Raw genomic sequence first — 16,382 nt, 5'->3', positions numbered from 1 at the left:
CTTTTTTTTTTTTTCCATTTTGTTCTTGGTTGTGCTGGGTCTTCATTGCTGCCCAAAGGCTTCCTGTAGGTGTGGAGACAGGGGGCTCCTCTGTAGTTGCAGTCCATGGCGTTCTCATTGCCACGGATAGCTCGAGCTCTAGGTGCGCTGACGCTCCAGTGCTTCCGTGCTCCACAGCTGCCGTAGTTGTGGCTCTGCGCGCGGTAGTTGCAGTGCCTGGGCTTAGTTGCTCCAGCAGGTAGAATCGTCCTGGACCAGGATCAAACCCATGTCCCCTGTATTGGCAGGCCAGTTCCCATCTACTGTACCACCAAGGAAGTCCCTGCCACTGAAGATTCTTAGTGTAAACCTCTCAAACTCTTTATTTTGTGCCAATTGTGTGGGTGAGCAGAAGTGAGATAGTTCTTAGTGAGAAAATTTAGTTGTCGTCCCAAGAACCCTAGAAGGAACAAGAGAAAAGAGAGAGACTTCTATCCCTTGCAAATCTGGGATTTATAGGATTTGTCTCTCATTATTCTGAATGACCTGTTTGAACACTCCAGGTAACACAGTGACCATAATCTTGGACCCTCCAACAAATTGGCATTTTAACAAAATATTTCAGATATTTTTACTGACTTGGTAACACAGGCAGGCATTAGGCATTTCCCTTCTTCATCTGAAATTTCTGGCATCATTCAAATCTTTATTTGGTCCTTTAGGACTCAGTTTCATTGAGGGAATTTTTTTTCAGTTTGAAATTGGACAGGATTCTCAGTCACGTAGCTTTCTTGCACTCCCAAATCACTGCTGGTTTATCTTCCGGTTGTTTAAGGTATAGAACAGGAGCCTTCTTTAGAGAATTGCTTATATTGTTTTTATATTGTTTATACAAATTGTTTATACTGTTGCTTTTCTCCTTGAAATAATGCCAGTGTGTTTCTCCCAATTATTCCACCTCCCTGTTGCCACTTTGACTTAAGCGTGAGCACTAATGTGCACGGTGAAGTGGGAGAGCCCTTCAGTCTTTACTTTGGTGATCTCACGTGGCCTGTGATTTAGGGTGACGATCATGTGACAGAAGTAATGGAGGGGATTTGAGGGACATCAGACTTCCATTTGCTGTTGTTTCATTTGTTAAATTAATAAGGGGTAATGTCTTTATCTAGAAGTGTTATAGGAAACTTTGATCATAACGCTCAGCAGGAAGAATTTATAGAAGGCCCATTGGTTTTTTTTTTTTTCCATGTTATTTATGCCTTTTTCTTAGATTTTCTTTCTTTGTATTCCTCCTGTATTCTTGTTGTCTCCTTCCTTGCTGCAGGGTTTCTAAGGAAGTGGGTGAAACATCTCAAGAAGGGAAATCAGTCTTCAAGCAAAATGAGAAGGAAGAACCTCAGTCCAATGTCCCTTCAGCGGTGCCATCACTTCCTGCTGGGTCAGGGTAAGTAGTCTAGTCTTAGGCCCAGGTGTATCTGCCATGTTGGAGAAGGTGTTTTCATTATAAGGATGCCATTTCCCTATAGCTCTCATGACTCCTTTCCTAAGAGAAGGAATTCTGCTGCTGTTCTGTCTTTGCTGAAATATTTGCCAAAATGGAGGATGCAGAGAAAAATTAGCCATCAGCTTCTTATTTAATTCTGACGAAGTCCTGGTTTATATTGTTGGCCACAGAGTAGAACGTGTAGTAGACGGCCAGGGAATTGCCCACTTCAATTGTTGTGTTTGTAGTGGGTTAGAGAATAACTATATTTTTTGTGAGTGCTGAGACAAAAAATAGCCTCTTGGCTGAAACAGCATGTTTTCAGATTTCTCATCATTATATTGTTTGAAAATAATTCTTTTTTTTTTTTTCAATATTTCATCTCAAAAAGGTTTTTATTTGTGAGTGGTTGCCTACATGGAAAAATGTTGGCATTTGTGATGAACACTGTACTTTTCGTGTATGGCTGTGTTGGGTCTTAGTTGCAGCACACAGGATCTTTAGTTGGGGCATGTGAACTCTAAGTTGCAGCATGTGGGATCCAGTTCCCAGGGGTGGAACCTGGGCCCCCTGCATTGGAGTGAGGAGTCTTAGCCACTGGACCACCAGGGAAGTCCCTGAACATTGTATTTTTTCACACACAGCTTCTGAGATATTTTCCCAAAAAATGACTTGGCTAGAGATCTGTCCAAACTGCCCCCTTCCCAAGCTGCGTGTCGGCTTTTCCTTTTTCTTTTAATGAGCAGGAAGGAAGTAGCCCCAACCATAAAAAGTAATTTCTGGATTATTTAAGATGGGATTTTAGGGAAAAGCATTTCATGTAAAAATAAATCCATATAAAAATCAGCAACAAATATTCCAAGATAAGGATGTTTAGTTGTGCTATTACTCATCGGTTGCTTTAAATGAAACATTACTAGCTAAGCTACGGAGATTATGTAAATAGTTATTATTAAGCCCTTATGTTTTCCAGGTTTTTAAATTGTGGTTAGCTCTTGATTGTAAAAGCTGCTCTGGTTTTAATAAAGTTCTTATTACAACTTCAGTGCATACCACCCTTCCCTATGAGACCATTTTTTGGGATGTGAAATCCAGGTGCCATTAGCTGTCCACATGCAGAAAGTTCTGTGTACCTGCATTTCTGTTTTGTAGACTCTGTTAGGCTGCTTGTGGCTGAAATCAGTTTAACCTTTGTATTAGGTTCTTTCACTAAATGCTTCATTCAAAACGATTAACTTTGTATCGTAAGGAATATTGTGTCATTGTTGGGTTGTTTTACATATAGAAGAGGAGTTGTCTTTAGGGTGTTCTAAATTGTTATTACTGTTGCTTTTCTCCTTGAAATAATGCCAGTATGTTTCTCCCAGTTACTCCATGTCCCTGTTCCCACTTTGACTTAAGCATGAGCACTAATATGCGGGTGAGGTACAGTAGGAGAGCCCTTCAGTCTTCACTTTGGTGATCTCACGTGAGCTCTGATTCAGGGTGATAGTCATGTGACAGAAAGTGATGGAGGGGGTGTGAGAGACATGAGACTTCCATCTGCTATTGTTTCCTTTATAAAATTAACAAGGGGAAAATGTCTTTGTCTAGAAGTTTTACAGGAGACTTTGATCATAATACTCAGCAGCAAGAACTTACAGAAAGCCCAGTTGCTTTTTCTTTGTTAGCTTTTGCTTTTTCTTAGATTTTGTTTCTTTTTATTCCTCTTGTAAACTTGGTGTCTCCTTCCTTGGTGCAGGGTGTCTAAGGAAATGGGTGAAACTTCTCAAGAAGGGAAGTCCGTCTTCAAGCAAAATGAGAAAGAAGAACCTCAGTGCAGTGTCCCTTCGGCAGTGCCATCACTTCCTGCTGGGTCAGGGTGAGTAGTCCAGGCGCAGGCCCAGGTGTGCTTGCCACGTTGGAGAAGATGTTTTCAGGACAGTGACTCTGCTTTCCAACCCTGAAGATCTCATAGGGAGAAAAAAAAGGTCAAAGATGACTTACAGTTAATTTTAATTACACATTGTCAAGAACTTAATAATTTTTCCTCCTTTCATATTTTCCATAGTACATGAGTTATCTAGAGATGAAAACTAGAATTCCTTACTTGGAAGGAAAATTTTCATTCTTAAAACTCCATGTGAGAAGTAAAGGTGACAGTGAAGTAGGAGGAGTCAGGGCACTCACCTCGAGAGCGGTGACCATGGGCCACTGACTCCCGTCACCGCGCTGATCACCTCTGCCTCCTGAGCAGAGCTCTCTCTTCTTGAGGTGTTTGGGGTACAATAAGTCACCTATAGTGGCTTTGCTAACCTTTCAATCCGTTTGTTGCTTTATCCTTCCCCTGCAAATCTGTGACGTTTTCTCTTAAGTTTTTAATTAAAGAAGAAAGTTGGTTTTCCTGTCAGGTTAACGGTTTTTAGAGGACAGGCTTTTCTGATTTTTGCAGCCCTGGCTCAAAACATTGTGTACACTGGTGTGCATTGACCCCTGCAACAGGGGTCATTAGTGTGAGAGGTGATTCCTGGAAACCGAGCCGGGGGGAGAAAGGCTGAGGGAAGGTAGCCAGGGCAAGGTGTGCTTTCCAGCCGCTGCTTCTGGTAGCTGCTACTTGGCAGGGGTGAGGCGGTTGGGGCGGTGTGATCCTCCAGCTCCCTGCCATGCTCGCTCAGCTGCTTCCATGGCACTCAGGCCGTGGCCGGAGGTGAGTGCAGGGACGTGAGGAAGGGCTGTGTTCACATCTGCTCCGTACTCTTTATCTGCTTTTTCATCCGAACATTTGTCTCCCACTGGAGCAGCTAGGTGGAGGAAGTCGTGTAGTAGTTACCCAGGAATCTAAGGAACAAGACTTGGGTGCTTGCCACCACAGTGGAAATGGGGTAAACATCAAGGAAGGCGGCTCTGAGAGAGCAGAGTAACGGGAGCAGAGTTCTCCAGACTGACTGTTAACGCTCTAGGCCAGTACTTTTTAAGCTGTCGTTTGGAGTCATCTAAGAGAAATAAAATAGAATGAAGCAACATATTTTTAGCCTTCTAATCATTATATTGTTTGATGGGGATTCTCTTCAGATGAGTAGCTTTCAGACTTTATTTATTGCCACTTACAGTAAGGAATACATGTCATTAGGATTTACTCTGCTCATTAATATAGGTATGTATGATGACCTGTATTTTATGTCCGTACTATGTAATTATCATGTGTAGTATGTGTCATTTGAAAAACTTTCATGATTCATTGTTACAACCTGTATGTGACAAATAGTGCTCTAAGCTGCAGAAGAAATTAGCCTTCTGCAGGCTTCTCCCTGGATTAACAGGCTTGTAAGTGGCATTATTAAACAGTGTGTCTTGCATTTATTGAAAGTGTTACTATGAAAGTTACCTCTGGATTAAGTACTAGATAGCAATAAAGGCAATTTCTTCTGCCTTAGGTTTCTAGCATAGTATAGTTTCATGTAGAGTACATCATGCAAAATGCCGGGTTGTTTGACTCACAAGCTGAAATAAAGATTGCTGGTAGAAATATTAAAAACTTCAGGTATGCATATGACACCACAGTAATTGCAGAAAGCAAAGAGGAAGAGCCTTTTGATGAAGGTGAAAGAAGAGTGAAAGCATTCAAAAAAATTAAGATTATGGCCGCTGGTCCCATCCGTTTGTGACAAATAGATGGGGGAAAAATGGAAACAGGACAGTTTATTTTCTTTGGTTCCAAAATCACTGGAGACGTGGCAGCAGCCATGAAATTAAAAAATGCATGCTACTTGGAAGAAAAACTATGACAAACCCAGACATCATAGTAAAAAGCACAGACCTCACTTTGCTGACAAAGGTCCACGTTGTCAAAGCTATCATTTTTCCAGGAGTCATGTACGGATGTGAGAGTTGGACCGTAAAGAAGGCTGAATACCAAGGACTTGATGTTTTTGACCTGTGGTACTGGAGAAGACAGACTCTGGAGAGTCCCTTGGATAGCAAGGAGATGAAACTAGTCAATCCTAAAGAAAATCAACCTGAATATTCATATAAGACTGAAGCTCTGGTACTTTGGCCCCCTGATGTGAAGAGAGGACTGCTTGGAAAAGACCCTGATGCTGGGAAAGATTGAAGGTGGTTGGAGGAGGGGACCGTAGAGCATGAGATGGTTGCATGGCATCATGAACTCAGTGGACGTGAGTTTGAGCAAACTTGAGGAGATGATGAATGATGGGGAAGCCTGGTGTGCTGCAGTCCATGGGTTTGCAAAGAGCTGGATTCGTCTGAGCAACTGAAGAACAACCAGAGCAGGGAAAGTTCTTCATTCACTAGATTGATTGTGTTGTTTACATCTTAGAGAGTGACTCATGGCAGAGCGACAGGCATCCACCAGAATCTTCAACCTCAGATTAGTTTCATTTTGTTGTATCAAGAATTCAGTATGTGTTTTGCTCTAAGAAAATAGTTTCATGTCACATAATTTTTACCTCTTGCTTCCTTGAGTGTTTCATAAAATAATGCTTTGCTGCTTAAAGATTCTACTTGGAAACAGTGTGTTTTAGAAACTACTGTGAGCATACTTCTGAAGATAACCAGAGGAATAAGTGGCATCTTGGCAGGTTCGCCTTGTTTAAGTCACTGAGTCACTCAGGAAAGTCTTACTGCCTTCTGTATTTCCTGTGTCACATCCTTAGAGCTAATAGCCTTTTTTCTTTTGAAACCTTTGACTCTGTATTGTGATACAGGAGTTAATAAACAGTGTTATGAGGGGAACCGAGAATGAGTTCAGCTGTACATAGGCATGTGTCCGTTGTCCCCCAGATTCCTCTGTCATACAGGCTGCTCCAGTATTGAACATTGTTCATTTGCTGTAACAGATCCTTGTTGGTTGTCCATTTTTAGAATATCAGTGTATATATGTCCATGCCAAACTCTTTAACTATCCCTTCCCCTCAGTCATCAAACCCCCACAACATAAGCTTGTTTTTGAAGTCTGTGAATGTAAGTTTATATCATTTCCTTTCAGATTTCACCTACAGGACATGTCATATTTTTCCTTCTGTGTCTCACTTCACTCTGTATGATACTCTCTAACTCAGTCCACATCTCTACAAGTGACTCTATTGTTCATTTTTTATGTCTGAGTAATATTCCATCATATAGATATACCCCATCTTGTTTATCCATTCCTCTACTGATGGGCATACAGGTTGTTTACATGTCCTGACTATGTAAATAGTGCTGCTGTGAACAATTGGGACACATGTGTCTCTTTGAATTATGGTTTTCTTTGGATCTCCAGGAGTGAGATAGCTGGGTCACATGGTCGTTCTGTATTTTCGTTTTTTACGGACTCTCCATGGTGTCCTCCATAGTGCCTGTATCAATTTAACATCAAAGGTGAGAAATGAGGAAATTGTTCAGAAACCAAGAGTGATCAGATATCAAGGGTGGGTGATTCTCTTTAAACTGATTTAGCAGGATGCTTGTTAAAACTGAACTAAACAGGCCCAACAGGGATGGTGGCCAAGCCTGAGACTTGGTTAAGATGCCTGACTAAGGTTGGATCAAGAAGAGTCTGTGGTCCACACAGGACAGTATCTGGGGCAGCATGGAGACCGACAGAGGGAATCTAGGTGGGTCAGCCAGTGACGTATCTTTTAGTAGAATAATGAACTCACTCCTTGAAGGAGTAAAGTGAAATTCAAGGAAAATCAGCTTCTGTGAAAACTACAGAGAAACTTAACAGAGGACAAGGAAATGTCTTCCTGAGTCAAAAAGTCGTCACAGTTTGTACATGAAATGGGGAGAGATCGCACTATGATACGTGTACTTTGAATTTCTCAATAAACCTGATCGTTTGTTTCGCCTGCAGAGTTGCAGTTTTACCTGCAGAGTTGCAGTTTTACCTGCACAGTTGTAGTTTTACCTGCACAGTCGTAGTTTTGCTTGGGAAACAACAGGGTCAAGAAAAATTCAGTAGATCTGAGGTGTGTTGCACACATTTTATCAGTGCAGACATCAGTATGTGGTGCAGGCTGCAAACAAATGGTGTGGAAAGTCTTCAGGGGTAGAATATATAGGAAATATCTGATTTATTAAAAGAAGTATTTAATGCAGTAAAATATTTTTTCATTTTCATGTTTTTAGTTGCTTCATTGAGACATGCGAAAAGATACTTTAAACATTCTGTTACCACTTTTTTAAGTGACTTTGGTTTACTCTTGGGTCTTGCAGTATAAATTAGAAATAGTGGTTATTAATTTCCTAGTCTTAATGTGGTTACCTAGTGGTGGGTCTTCAGCCTTCTTGTACAGTGTTTGGTTATGACTCCCAGAAAGTGCCTGAAGCTTAATTTTCAGATATGCCTTCCTCTGGGTCCTTTACGTTTTCCTTCAAGAGAATTTTTATCCTTGATGAGAAAGAATTACTTTTTTCAAACCCAATTTAAGCTCTTGTAATTTTTCCTCTAATGCTTATCTTTTCATTTTAAGGCCTGAAAACTGTGACCTTCAGAAGAACCAGGATTGCAGCAATTAAGTATCTGACTTTATCCTTAACACCTGAACTGGTTTGTATGAAATATAGTCGTTTTTATCTGTTTTCAAAATAGTTTCTGGTCGTTAAGTCTGACATTTTTGAAGGAAAGTTCTCATTGTGAGTGCAAAGCTAACTGCCCATGAGATTGTGTGCAGTGGTATTTGATTTAAAGCAATATGCACTCTGGCTTCTTGATTAAAATAGCTAGGAGGATCGATTTACCAGGGATAGTCACAGAGAAAAATTACAAAGTAAGGAAATGGCAACCCACTCCAGTATTCTTTTCTGGAGAATCCCATGGATAGAGGAACCTCACAGGACTGTAGTCCATGGGGTCGTAAAAGTTGGATAGACTTAGCAACTAAACCACCATTGCCAATTACAGAGAAAAATTGCAAAGTATCACATAAAGTAAGTATGTATTTCCTTTAACTATTAGGCTATTAGACCACTTATCAAAATAATAGTGATAGATATACTAAGATAGGTGGAAAATTATAAGAGTTGGATACAGGCAAATATCTTCACAAATTCTACAAGATTACTCTCCAGTACTCAAATATCAAATCATTCTTTTGAGAAAATTTTTGTGTCTTCAGTTTGAGTCCATTTTTCAGTTCAGTGAGCTAGGATTTGAAAAACAAGCTTTCAGTTTAAGAAATTTGTTGTATGAAATGATTTTATACAGAAACAGTCATCTCTGTTGAAAGATGTCTCTTAGTATTCTCCCCTAAAATTTATTTATTTTTTGATTCAGTGTCAGAAACTGAATTTGACTTAGTGGACCACTACCCCTATATACTAATTTTGAACATACTGATCCATGGCTTAAATGTTTATTTTTCCTTTAAAGCCAAGATACTAAAAGTAGTGCATTTGGAAAGTTGTCTTTTTTTTTTTTTAATCTGTTTCTTGTTTGATTATCTTCTGTTTTCAAAAACTTCAAATATAAAATGGATCATGAGAGTACTGAATGTTTGATCCATCATTTGAATGATAAGAAATGTTTGTTTCCTCTTAGGGTTTAGTTTTATTTCTGATCCCCAATAAACAGTTACTTGAGGCTGCTTCTTTGTATGCATGCTTAGTTGTGTCCGGCTCTTTGGGGCCCTGTGGACTCATGTCCATGTGATTTTCCAGGCAAGAGTACTGGAGTGAGTTGCCATTTCCTCCTCCAGCGAATCTTCCAGTTAATTAGAATCGATAACCAACTCTCTTGCATAACAGGTGAATTCCTTTATTGCTGAGCCCGGAGTAGCCATGTGGGGGTGGTTGTTCAGATCAAAAAAATACTGGCATTTATTTTGAATATTTTTTCACGTATAGCTTCTGGGAGTTTTGCCAACTACTGACTTTATTCTAGAAGGATATGCAACCACCTCTCCCCAGCTGTATATCCACTTTTCCTTTTTTTATGACTTGGAAGGAAGCAACCCTAACCATTAAAAAGCTGATTTTTAGATTAAGATGGAAGTTTCAGGGTAAATGTCTTTCATGTTAACTTCATCCATATACAAATGAGTGATGAATCTTCCAAGATAAAAATGTCTAATTATGCTATTATTGTTTTTTAACAGGAAAACAGTACTTAGGAAATAAAGTAGGGAGAAAAGTTTCATGTAAATAGTTATCTTTAAGCCTTTATGTTTCCTAAGTTTTTAAATTGTATGTTTCTTTTGATTCCAAAAGCTCCTCTGGTTTGAATGAAGTTCTTATTACAACTGCAGTGCATACCCAGCCTTTCCTAGGAGACCATTTCCCGGGATGTGAAGTCCTGGTGCCATTAGCTGTCCACATGCAGAAGGTTCTGTGCACCTGCGTTTCTTTTTTCTGTAGTCTGTTTGGCTGGTTGTCACTTAACTTTTCAGTTAGTTTATTTCACTAAATGATATAGTCAAAATGATAAAATGTTTGTACCGTGGGAAATTATTTCAATTTTATTTTTCTACTGACGTTTCTAATTCTGGTATAAATGTTTATCAATAAAGAATTACTTTCAATTCTGTGAAGTAGAACCGTTTTTTTCTTTTTCAGTGGCCAGTGAATTTAATATTTGTAATATGGTTTTCTAACTTTTTAAGCTTTTTATTTTATTTTTTTTATAACTTAGAGGAGACTCTTGAGAGTGCTTGGAGCGCAAGGAGATCAAACCAGTTGATCCAAAAGGAAATCAGCTGACTATTCATTGCAAGGACTATTGCTGAAGTGAAGCTCCAATACTTTGGCCATGTGATTTGAAAAGATGACTCATTGGAAAAGACTGAGATACTGGGAAGAATTGAAGCAATAGAAGAATGTGGCAGCAGAGGATGAGATAGTTAGATAGCATCATCAACTCAATACACATGACTTCGAGCAAACATCAGGAGATATAGTGGAGGACAGAGGAGCCTGGTGTGCTTCAGTCCATGGGGTCGCAAAGAGTTGTGAAATGTGTTTTTGTATTTCCTTTAGGTTCAGCTTGCTAGTTTATAGTAACATTCTCTTCCAAAGATCTGATTAAACACTGCTTACTTCTTGCATCTTACCAATTCAGCTTTCCGGACTGTAAACATCAAAAGCTTTTGTATTTCACGCTGGGATAGCAGAAAACTGGTAACAGTTTGTGGGGAAAAAAGGTACCGTTTCAGTAGTAGGTCCACACGAGGAGGCGCCAAGGTTGGCCCAGTTTCTGTGACACCAGAAATCTCTTTCTACTCTGCCACTTTGGTTGCTTATCCCACAGTTACGAGGAAACAGCTTCAGTTCCAGGCAATGCCGATACACAGTGCCTGGCAGGATACTGCCCTTTCAGTTCTCTCTCTCTCTCTCTCTCTCTCTTTTTTTTTTTCTTATTTTAGGTATACTGTAAAGTGCACAAATCTTACATGATGAAACTTTACTCATGCGAAGTGGTAGCCCTTTGATCAAGATACAGAATGTCTCTAGCACCCTAGTAGGATGCAGAGTTCAGCTAGCAGCCTCAATATCATGTTTCCCAAGAGGATCTTTTCATTTCTAAAAAGGTGATGACTAAAGATTGGACAGGGCACAGAGAGTATGGTGGATGAGATGGTAAAGATGTTGAGTTTGGTAGGAAGGACTCCGTAAATTATTGCAAAGACAACAGGGTAATAGCGAACCAGGAAACTTATAGGGAGTTGGGATTTGTATTTTTCCCAACTGGAGACATTTGTCTAAAGGGATTCCTCAATTTCAGCCTATTTCTGCTTGGTGGGATTGTGTGCCCTGTGTTGGCGGATTCTCTGGTTTCTAAAAGGAAGTTGGGAATCTAGGTTACTGGAAAACACTCAACTTTTAAATGCTTATATATTGAGTATTCCCCCCACCACAAACAACAGTAGGAACAGCAGTAAACAGTTCCTGTCTATAAGGTCACCACACATAATCAGTGGAAATACAGGGTTGTGTATGTGTGGGACTCCGGACGTACTATATTTGTCAAATGATCGGCACATAATCTTGTTTTATGTGTGTTTGTGTTGAAAGATGCTGTATTTAATCTTTGTAGCAAATAATGATATGCAGTATATGCATGCGTTCTAAGTCGCTTCATTTGTGTCCGACTCTTTGTGACCCCGTAGGCTGTAACCTGCCAGCATCTTCTGCCCATGGGATTTCCCAGGCAAGAATACTGGAGTGGGTTGCCATTTCCTCCTCCATGAGGATCTTCCTGACCCAGGGATCAAACCCAGGTTTCTTGTGTCTCCTGCATTGGCAGGTACTAGCACCATCTGGGAAGCCTCATGCTATATGTATAATGAAACAGTTGTTTGAATGACAGCAATGTTATGTACGACACTGAGGTTGTACTACTATGTCTTTACTTCAGTTTTACACAAACTACAAACATACATTACTCATAAAAGTACTCACAGTAAACATATAGTATTCATATAGAGACATAGTCTGTATAGTGATGCAGATAAAGTCTTGGGAAAGGAAATATTGAGCATTTAACATTTTATAAAGCAGTACCTAACATTTTCCTGTTGATGGAGCTGCAGGCTGCATACTGATAAGTGCACAGTGTGGTCAGTCCTTTCGACCTTGGCTTACCGCACCAAAACCAAGGGAGAGGTTGGTAGAACTCATTCTGCAGATGAGGGAGAGTGGCGGGTTGACATACATCAGTTCAACCTCAGAGGTTTGGTTCTTACCGCTTGTTGAATGGAGAAATAGCTCCAGAAAGAAGAGTATGGGTGAAAGCGGAAATGTCACTCAGTTGTGGATGTGTCTGGTGGTAAAAGTAAAGTGATGCTATAAAGAACAATATTGTATATATAGCTGGAATGTTAGATCTGTGAATCAAGGTAAATTGGACATGGTCAAGCAGGAGATGGCAAGGTTAAAGATCGACAGTTTTAGGAATTAGTGAGCAAAAATGGACAGGAATGGGAGAACTCAGATGACCATTATGTTTACTATGGACAAATATCCCTTAGAGGAAATGGAGTAGCCCTTATAGTCAACAAGAGTCGGAAACGCAGTACTTGGGTGAAATCTCAAAAACAACAGAATGATCTCAGTTTATTTCCAAGGCAAACCAGTCAGCTTCGCAGTAATCCAAGTCTGCGCCCCAACCACTAATGCCAAAGAAGCTGAAGGACTGTATGAAGACCTACAAGACCTAGAACTAACATCATAGGGGATTGGAGTGCAAAAGTAGGAATTTGAGAGAACCTGGAGTACACAGGCAAGTTTGGCCTTGGCCTACAAAATGAAGCAGGGCAAAGGCTAAGAGCAAGAGGAGAAAGCAGCGACTGAACGACATAGTTAGATGGCATCACTGATAGTGAATGCAAGTCTGAGCAAGCTCCAGGAGATAGTGAAGGACAGGGAAGCCTGGCATGCTGCAGAGGGAGGTGGAACTCATTCTGCAGATGAGGAAGATGTTGACAGGCTGACATCTGTGCAACTTCAGAGCTTTGACTCTGACTTGATGTAGTTGCCACTTTCCCCTCCTAAATTAGCTCTAGAAACTGGGCCAGTCTGTCTGCTTGGCTTTTTGCCTCATGTCTTCTAAGCATCTCATCATAAGGGGCAAACACACCGGAAGTTAATGATTTAAATTTGAGGATCAATTTTAAATCATTCTATCCTGAGGATCAAGGATAGGCTTACACCCTTCCATGTCACTGAAAATTTGTTTCAAGGCAAAGTTCCATTCTGTTACTTTGGCTGCTATAAGAGGGACAATTCCTGGACTCTTCGGCTGACTATAATCACTGTCTTGCTTTCTCTGCCAAAATTTCCCCCACAGTTTCCTTCATGTCACCGCAGCCTTCACTTATTTGCCGTGCAGCATCCATTGTTTTTTACACTGTTCATTCTTTCTGCAGCATCTTCCAAGCTTTCTAAATTTTCCACACAGCCTGGCCAAACATTTTTCCAACAGTTACAGGCTTATGCTTGGTGTCCCAGGCTGTGCCAACACAATCACATTGGGCATAGTGACTGACTTCCATTAGTTCGTCCATCACGGTGGTTTCCTTGTTGGCTTTGAGAGCTTCGAAAGCCTTGTTACAAAGCTCCCTTGTATACTGTGCCTTGAAGACATTTATGCCCTGATCCAGGGCCTGGATGAGAGACTTAGTATTTGGGGGTGTGAAAAGAACTTCTACATAGGGGTGGGCATTTTTTAGTTCTTCATAGCAGTGGACTAGGGCATTATCCAAAATTTAACAAAATCTTGAAGCCGAAGTTGCCCTAGAGTTACTATTCAACTTCTGGTTTGAAACAGCTGTGGAATCAATCAGATGTCATCCAACCTTTTTTGTTCCACCTCCAATGGACTGCAAATGGTTCACACTTTTCCGGTTAAGGTTAAGTGCTTGTAAACTTGAAGCTCTGTACAGCAGTAGGGGTTTGCACTTGAAGTTGCCGTTGTACTCCATGTCCAAAGAAGCTGCAACAAGATGGTAGGGGTTATGCAATCATGATAAAATCAAATTTCACACCCGCCAGCTGAGTGACCCAGATACTGGAGAATGGTAATACCAAAGATGTTCTCCCACTATTGTAAAGGTTCTGAGTCCCACGGCAGGCTTCCCAGAATGGGGATCAGGCCAAGGGACTGGGTATCCCCAGGGAATCTGACTTTGAAAGCGACCTGGATTTGATTATGTAACTTAACCTTAAATATAAATTGTAGTTATCTTAAATGTAAATAGGTTAAATACACTAACCAAATAATAGACTGGATGGTTGGATGAAAACGTGCATGTGAGCCTCCACTTAACACATCACTCTACTAAAACCCCCAAATTATATGTAATAATTTTATATTGTTAGGTTAATAGTTTCCATTGTGGCTTGCAATTCTAAGTATCCTTTCTTTTTTGTATGGCTATTTTGAAAACTGGAAAACAACTTTTACTATTGTGATTACGTAACTAATTTGCTTCATACCATTGTATTGTGATTGGTCAACAGAAAATGGAATTCTTTATCACTGAAACTACCATTTAACAGAAAAACGTGAAATCACTTTTTAAAATCCAGAATTATCTGGCAGTGTTTTGAAAAATAGAAATGCCCAGGCATTGCTTTTTGTCTCCAAAGCTTCAGATGTGTTTCTAATGAGCAGACATGTTTAAAAACAACTGGACTATATATGATGTTTTACTTTAATCTAGTTTATTTCACATTTTCTATTTCATATTTGGTGCCCCCTTTTCATTTTGTTTATGGTTCCCAGTTTATCCATCTCTTTTGTTGCTGTTCTCTCAAAGTTCATGAAGCATAGTAGAAAAGCTTTTATATACATATATATAAATAGTATGTATAACGTATTTTAGAAAACATAAGACTTTTTACATAGCTAAAAGTTTTATCACATTTTGATTCCACTTGTTTGTCTTAGTATGAGTAGAATGCTAGATTTCTAATTTACATTCAGTCAAAACTTTGATATAGTTCCATGTATTTTGACATCTAGTATTACTGCTGACAGTCTAGAAAGTTTATTATCTTGGTGATTTAAAAAGAAATTGAATTGAGGCTTGAAACTTATAAGAAATTATGTTTTTTTTTTAAAAAAAAACAGGAAATTAACATGCTACGGTATTTTGTACATGTTTTCAAATTTCACGAAATTTTATGTTACTGTCGATTGTTTTTTTCATTCCATATTCAAGACTCCACAGTGTATTTAATTGCATTGAGCAGCTTCAGCTGCAGGGAACAAATTCTGGTAAATTCTCTTCATTTTTATTCTATGATCAATATTTTCTAATTTTCCTTGTACGGCATCTTAGATACATCCATCATTTAAAAGTCAACATTTAATTTTGAAATGCATGGGATAAAGCATCTTTGATACTAATTTCCAATTTTGCTATTAATTTCTCATTTAAATGCTTCCCTGCAATCACCCTCTGTTTTTTCAGTCTTCTATCGAAGCTTTCAATGGCTAAGTTAAAGAAGTCTTGAAAAATACCACATTGCAGTTGAAAATATGTGAGTGAGTTTTAAATACCTTTTGATATTGATTTCTAACACAATTCCACAATGATAAGAGAATAGACTGTGTATGATTTCAGTACCTTTGGACCATTAAATTTTTGCACCTTGTTTTATGTCCTTGGATATGTTCCAGTGTTTCTTAGTTTATAGTATATGGGAACTTGAATTTGTATCCTAATGTTGTGTGAAAATTGTATAAATCTTAATTATGTTGAATAGGCTCATAGTGCTTTTCACGTTTAGTATATCCTTGTCTTTCCTATACTTTCTATTAATTTTTGAGTTTGATAATGAAATTCCAACTAAATTCTTAATTCATCTACTTAAAAACAATTGTAATATATATTAATAGTGGAAATATATGTAAGTTTGTTCTGTATTTTCCAAGTGTTATCATACTTTCATAATTTCACAAATAAAAAGAAAAAAAGTCACTCTTGGCATCGGTGCACAAAAAGTAGGGTTGCATAATTCTGGAATGATTAAAAGCCAGGGGCTTTGGAGGCCATTTGCCTTATGTAAGTTCTTTTTGCAAATGTCCTTGTAAAATAAGCCAGCTTCAACAGCACCAAAACCCTGCTCTTCCACATACCCTTTTCCTGTATATCACTTAGCAAGTATTGTTTAAATTCTTCTGCAGCCTCTTCATCTGCAGAACTTGCCTCACTGGCAAGATTAACACTGTTCATATCTTGTCACCTTTTGAAATGTGCAAAGCGCTAGCAGAGGAGGGCTTCACATTTTTCTGACCTTGGGTAACATGACGGTAAATTTCTTTTGCTTTCAGCCTCACACGCTTTCCACTGCACCTTTTATAATCAGTTGTCATCTTGAGAATCCACAAACAGCCACTTTTCCATATCTTCCTCGTGCACTCTGGATGTCACTTTAGCACTCTGCAGAGCAGCTTCACGTCTGGATTGGCAAATTTCCCTTTCCATTTTCTTGATGTACC

General features: G+C 39.3%; 1 protein-coding gene across 4 annotated transcripts in view; it reads left to right on the top strand.

The window, feature by feature from the left end:
- LOC101117010 (craniofacial development protein 2-like) overlaps positions 1-15,861 on the top strand; it is a 42,220-nt gene extending 26,359 nt beyond the window's left edge. For 2 of the 4 annotated variants that reach the window (XM_004014912.6, XM_060398255.1), the window contains 4 exons: positions 1,304-1,423; positions 3,204-3,323; positions 7,915-7,991; positions 10,071-15,861. In XM_004014912.6, coding sequence (XP_004014961.2) covers positions 1,304-1,423; positions 3,204-3,323; positions 7,915-7,960 — 286 coding nt within the window. In that variant the 3' untranslated portion in view covers positions 7,961-7,991; positions 10,071-15,861. Of the gene's footprint in view, positions 1-1,303; positions 1,424-3,203; positions 3,324-7,914 lie in introns of all 4 variants that reach the window. The other 2 variants (XM_012189560.5, XM_042230741.2) reach the window with 2 other exon arrangements.
- The last annotated feature ends 521 nt before the right edge of the window (positions 15,862-16,382 follow it).

Source organism: Ovis aries, chromosome 14, assembly GCF_016772045.2.
Source record: "Ovis aries strain OAR_USU_Benz2616 breed Rambouillet chromosome 14, ARS-UI_Ramb_v3.0, whole genome shotgun sequence".
Classification (NCBI taxonomy): domain Eukaryota; kingdom Metazoa; phylum Chordata; class Mammalia; order Artiodactyla; family Bovidae; genus Ovis; species Ovis aries.
This window is presented reverse-complemented; position numbering and strand designations above follow the sequence as displayed.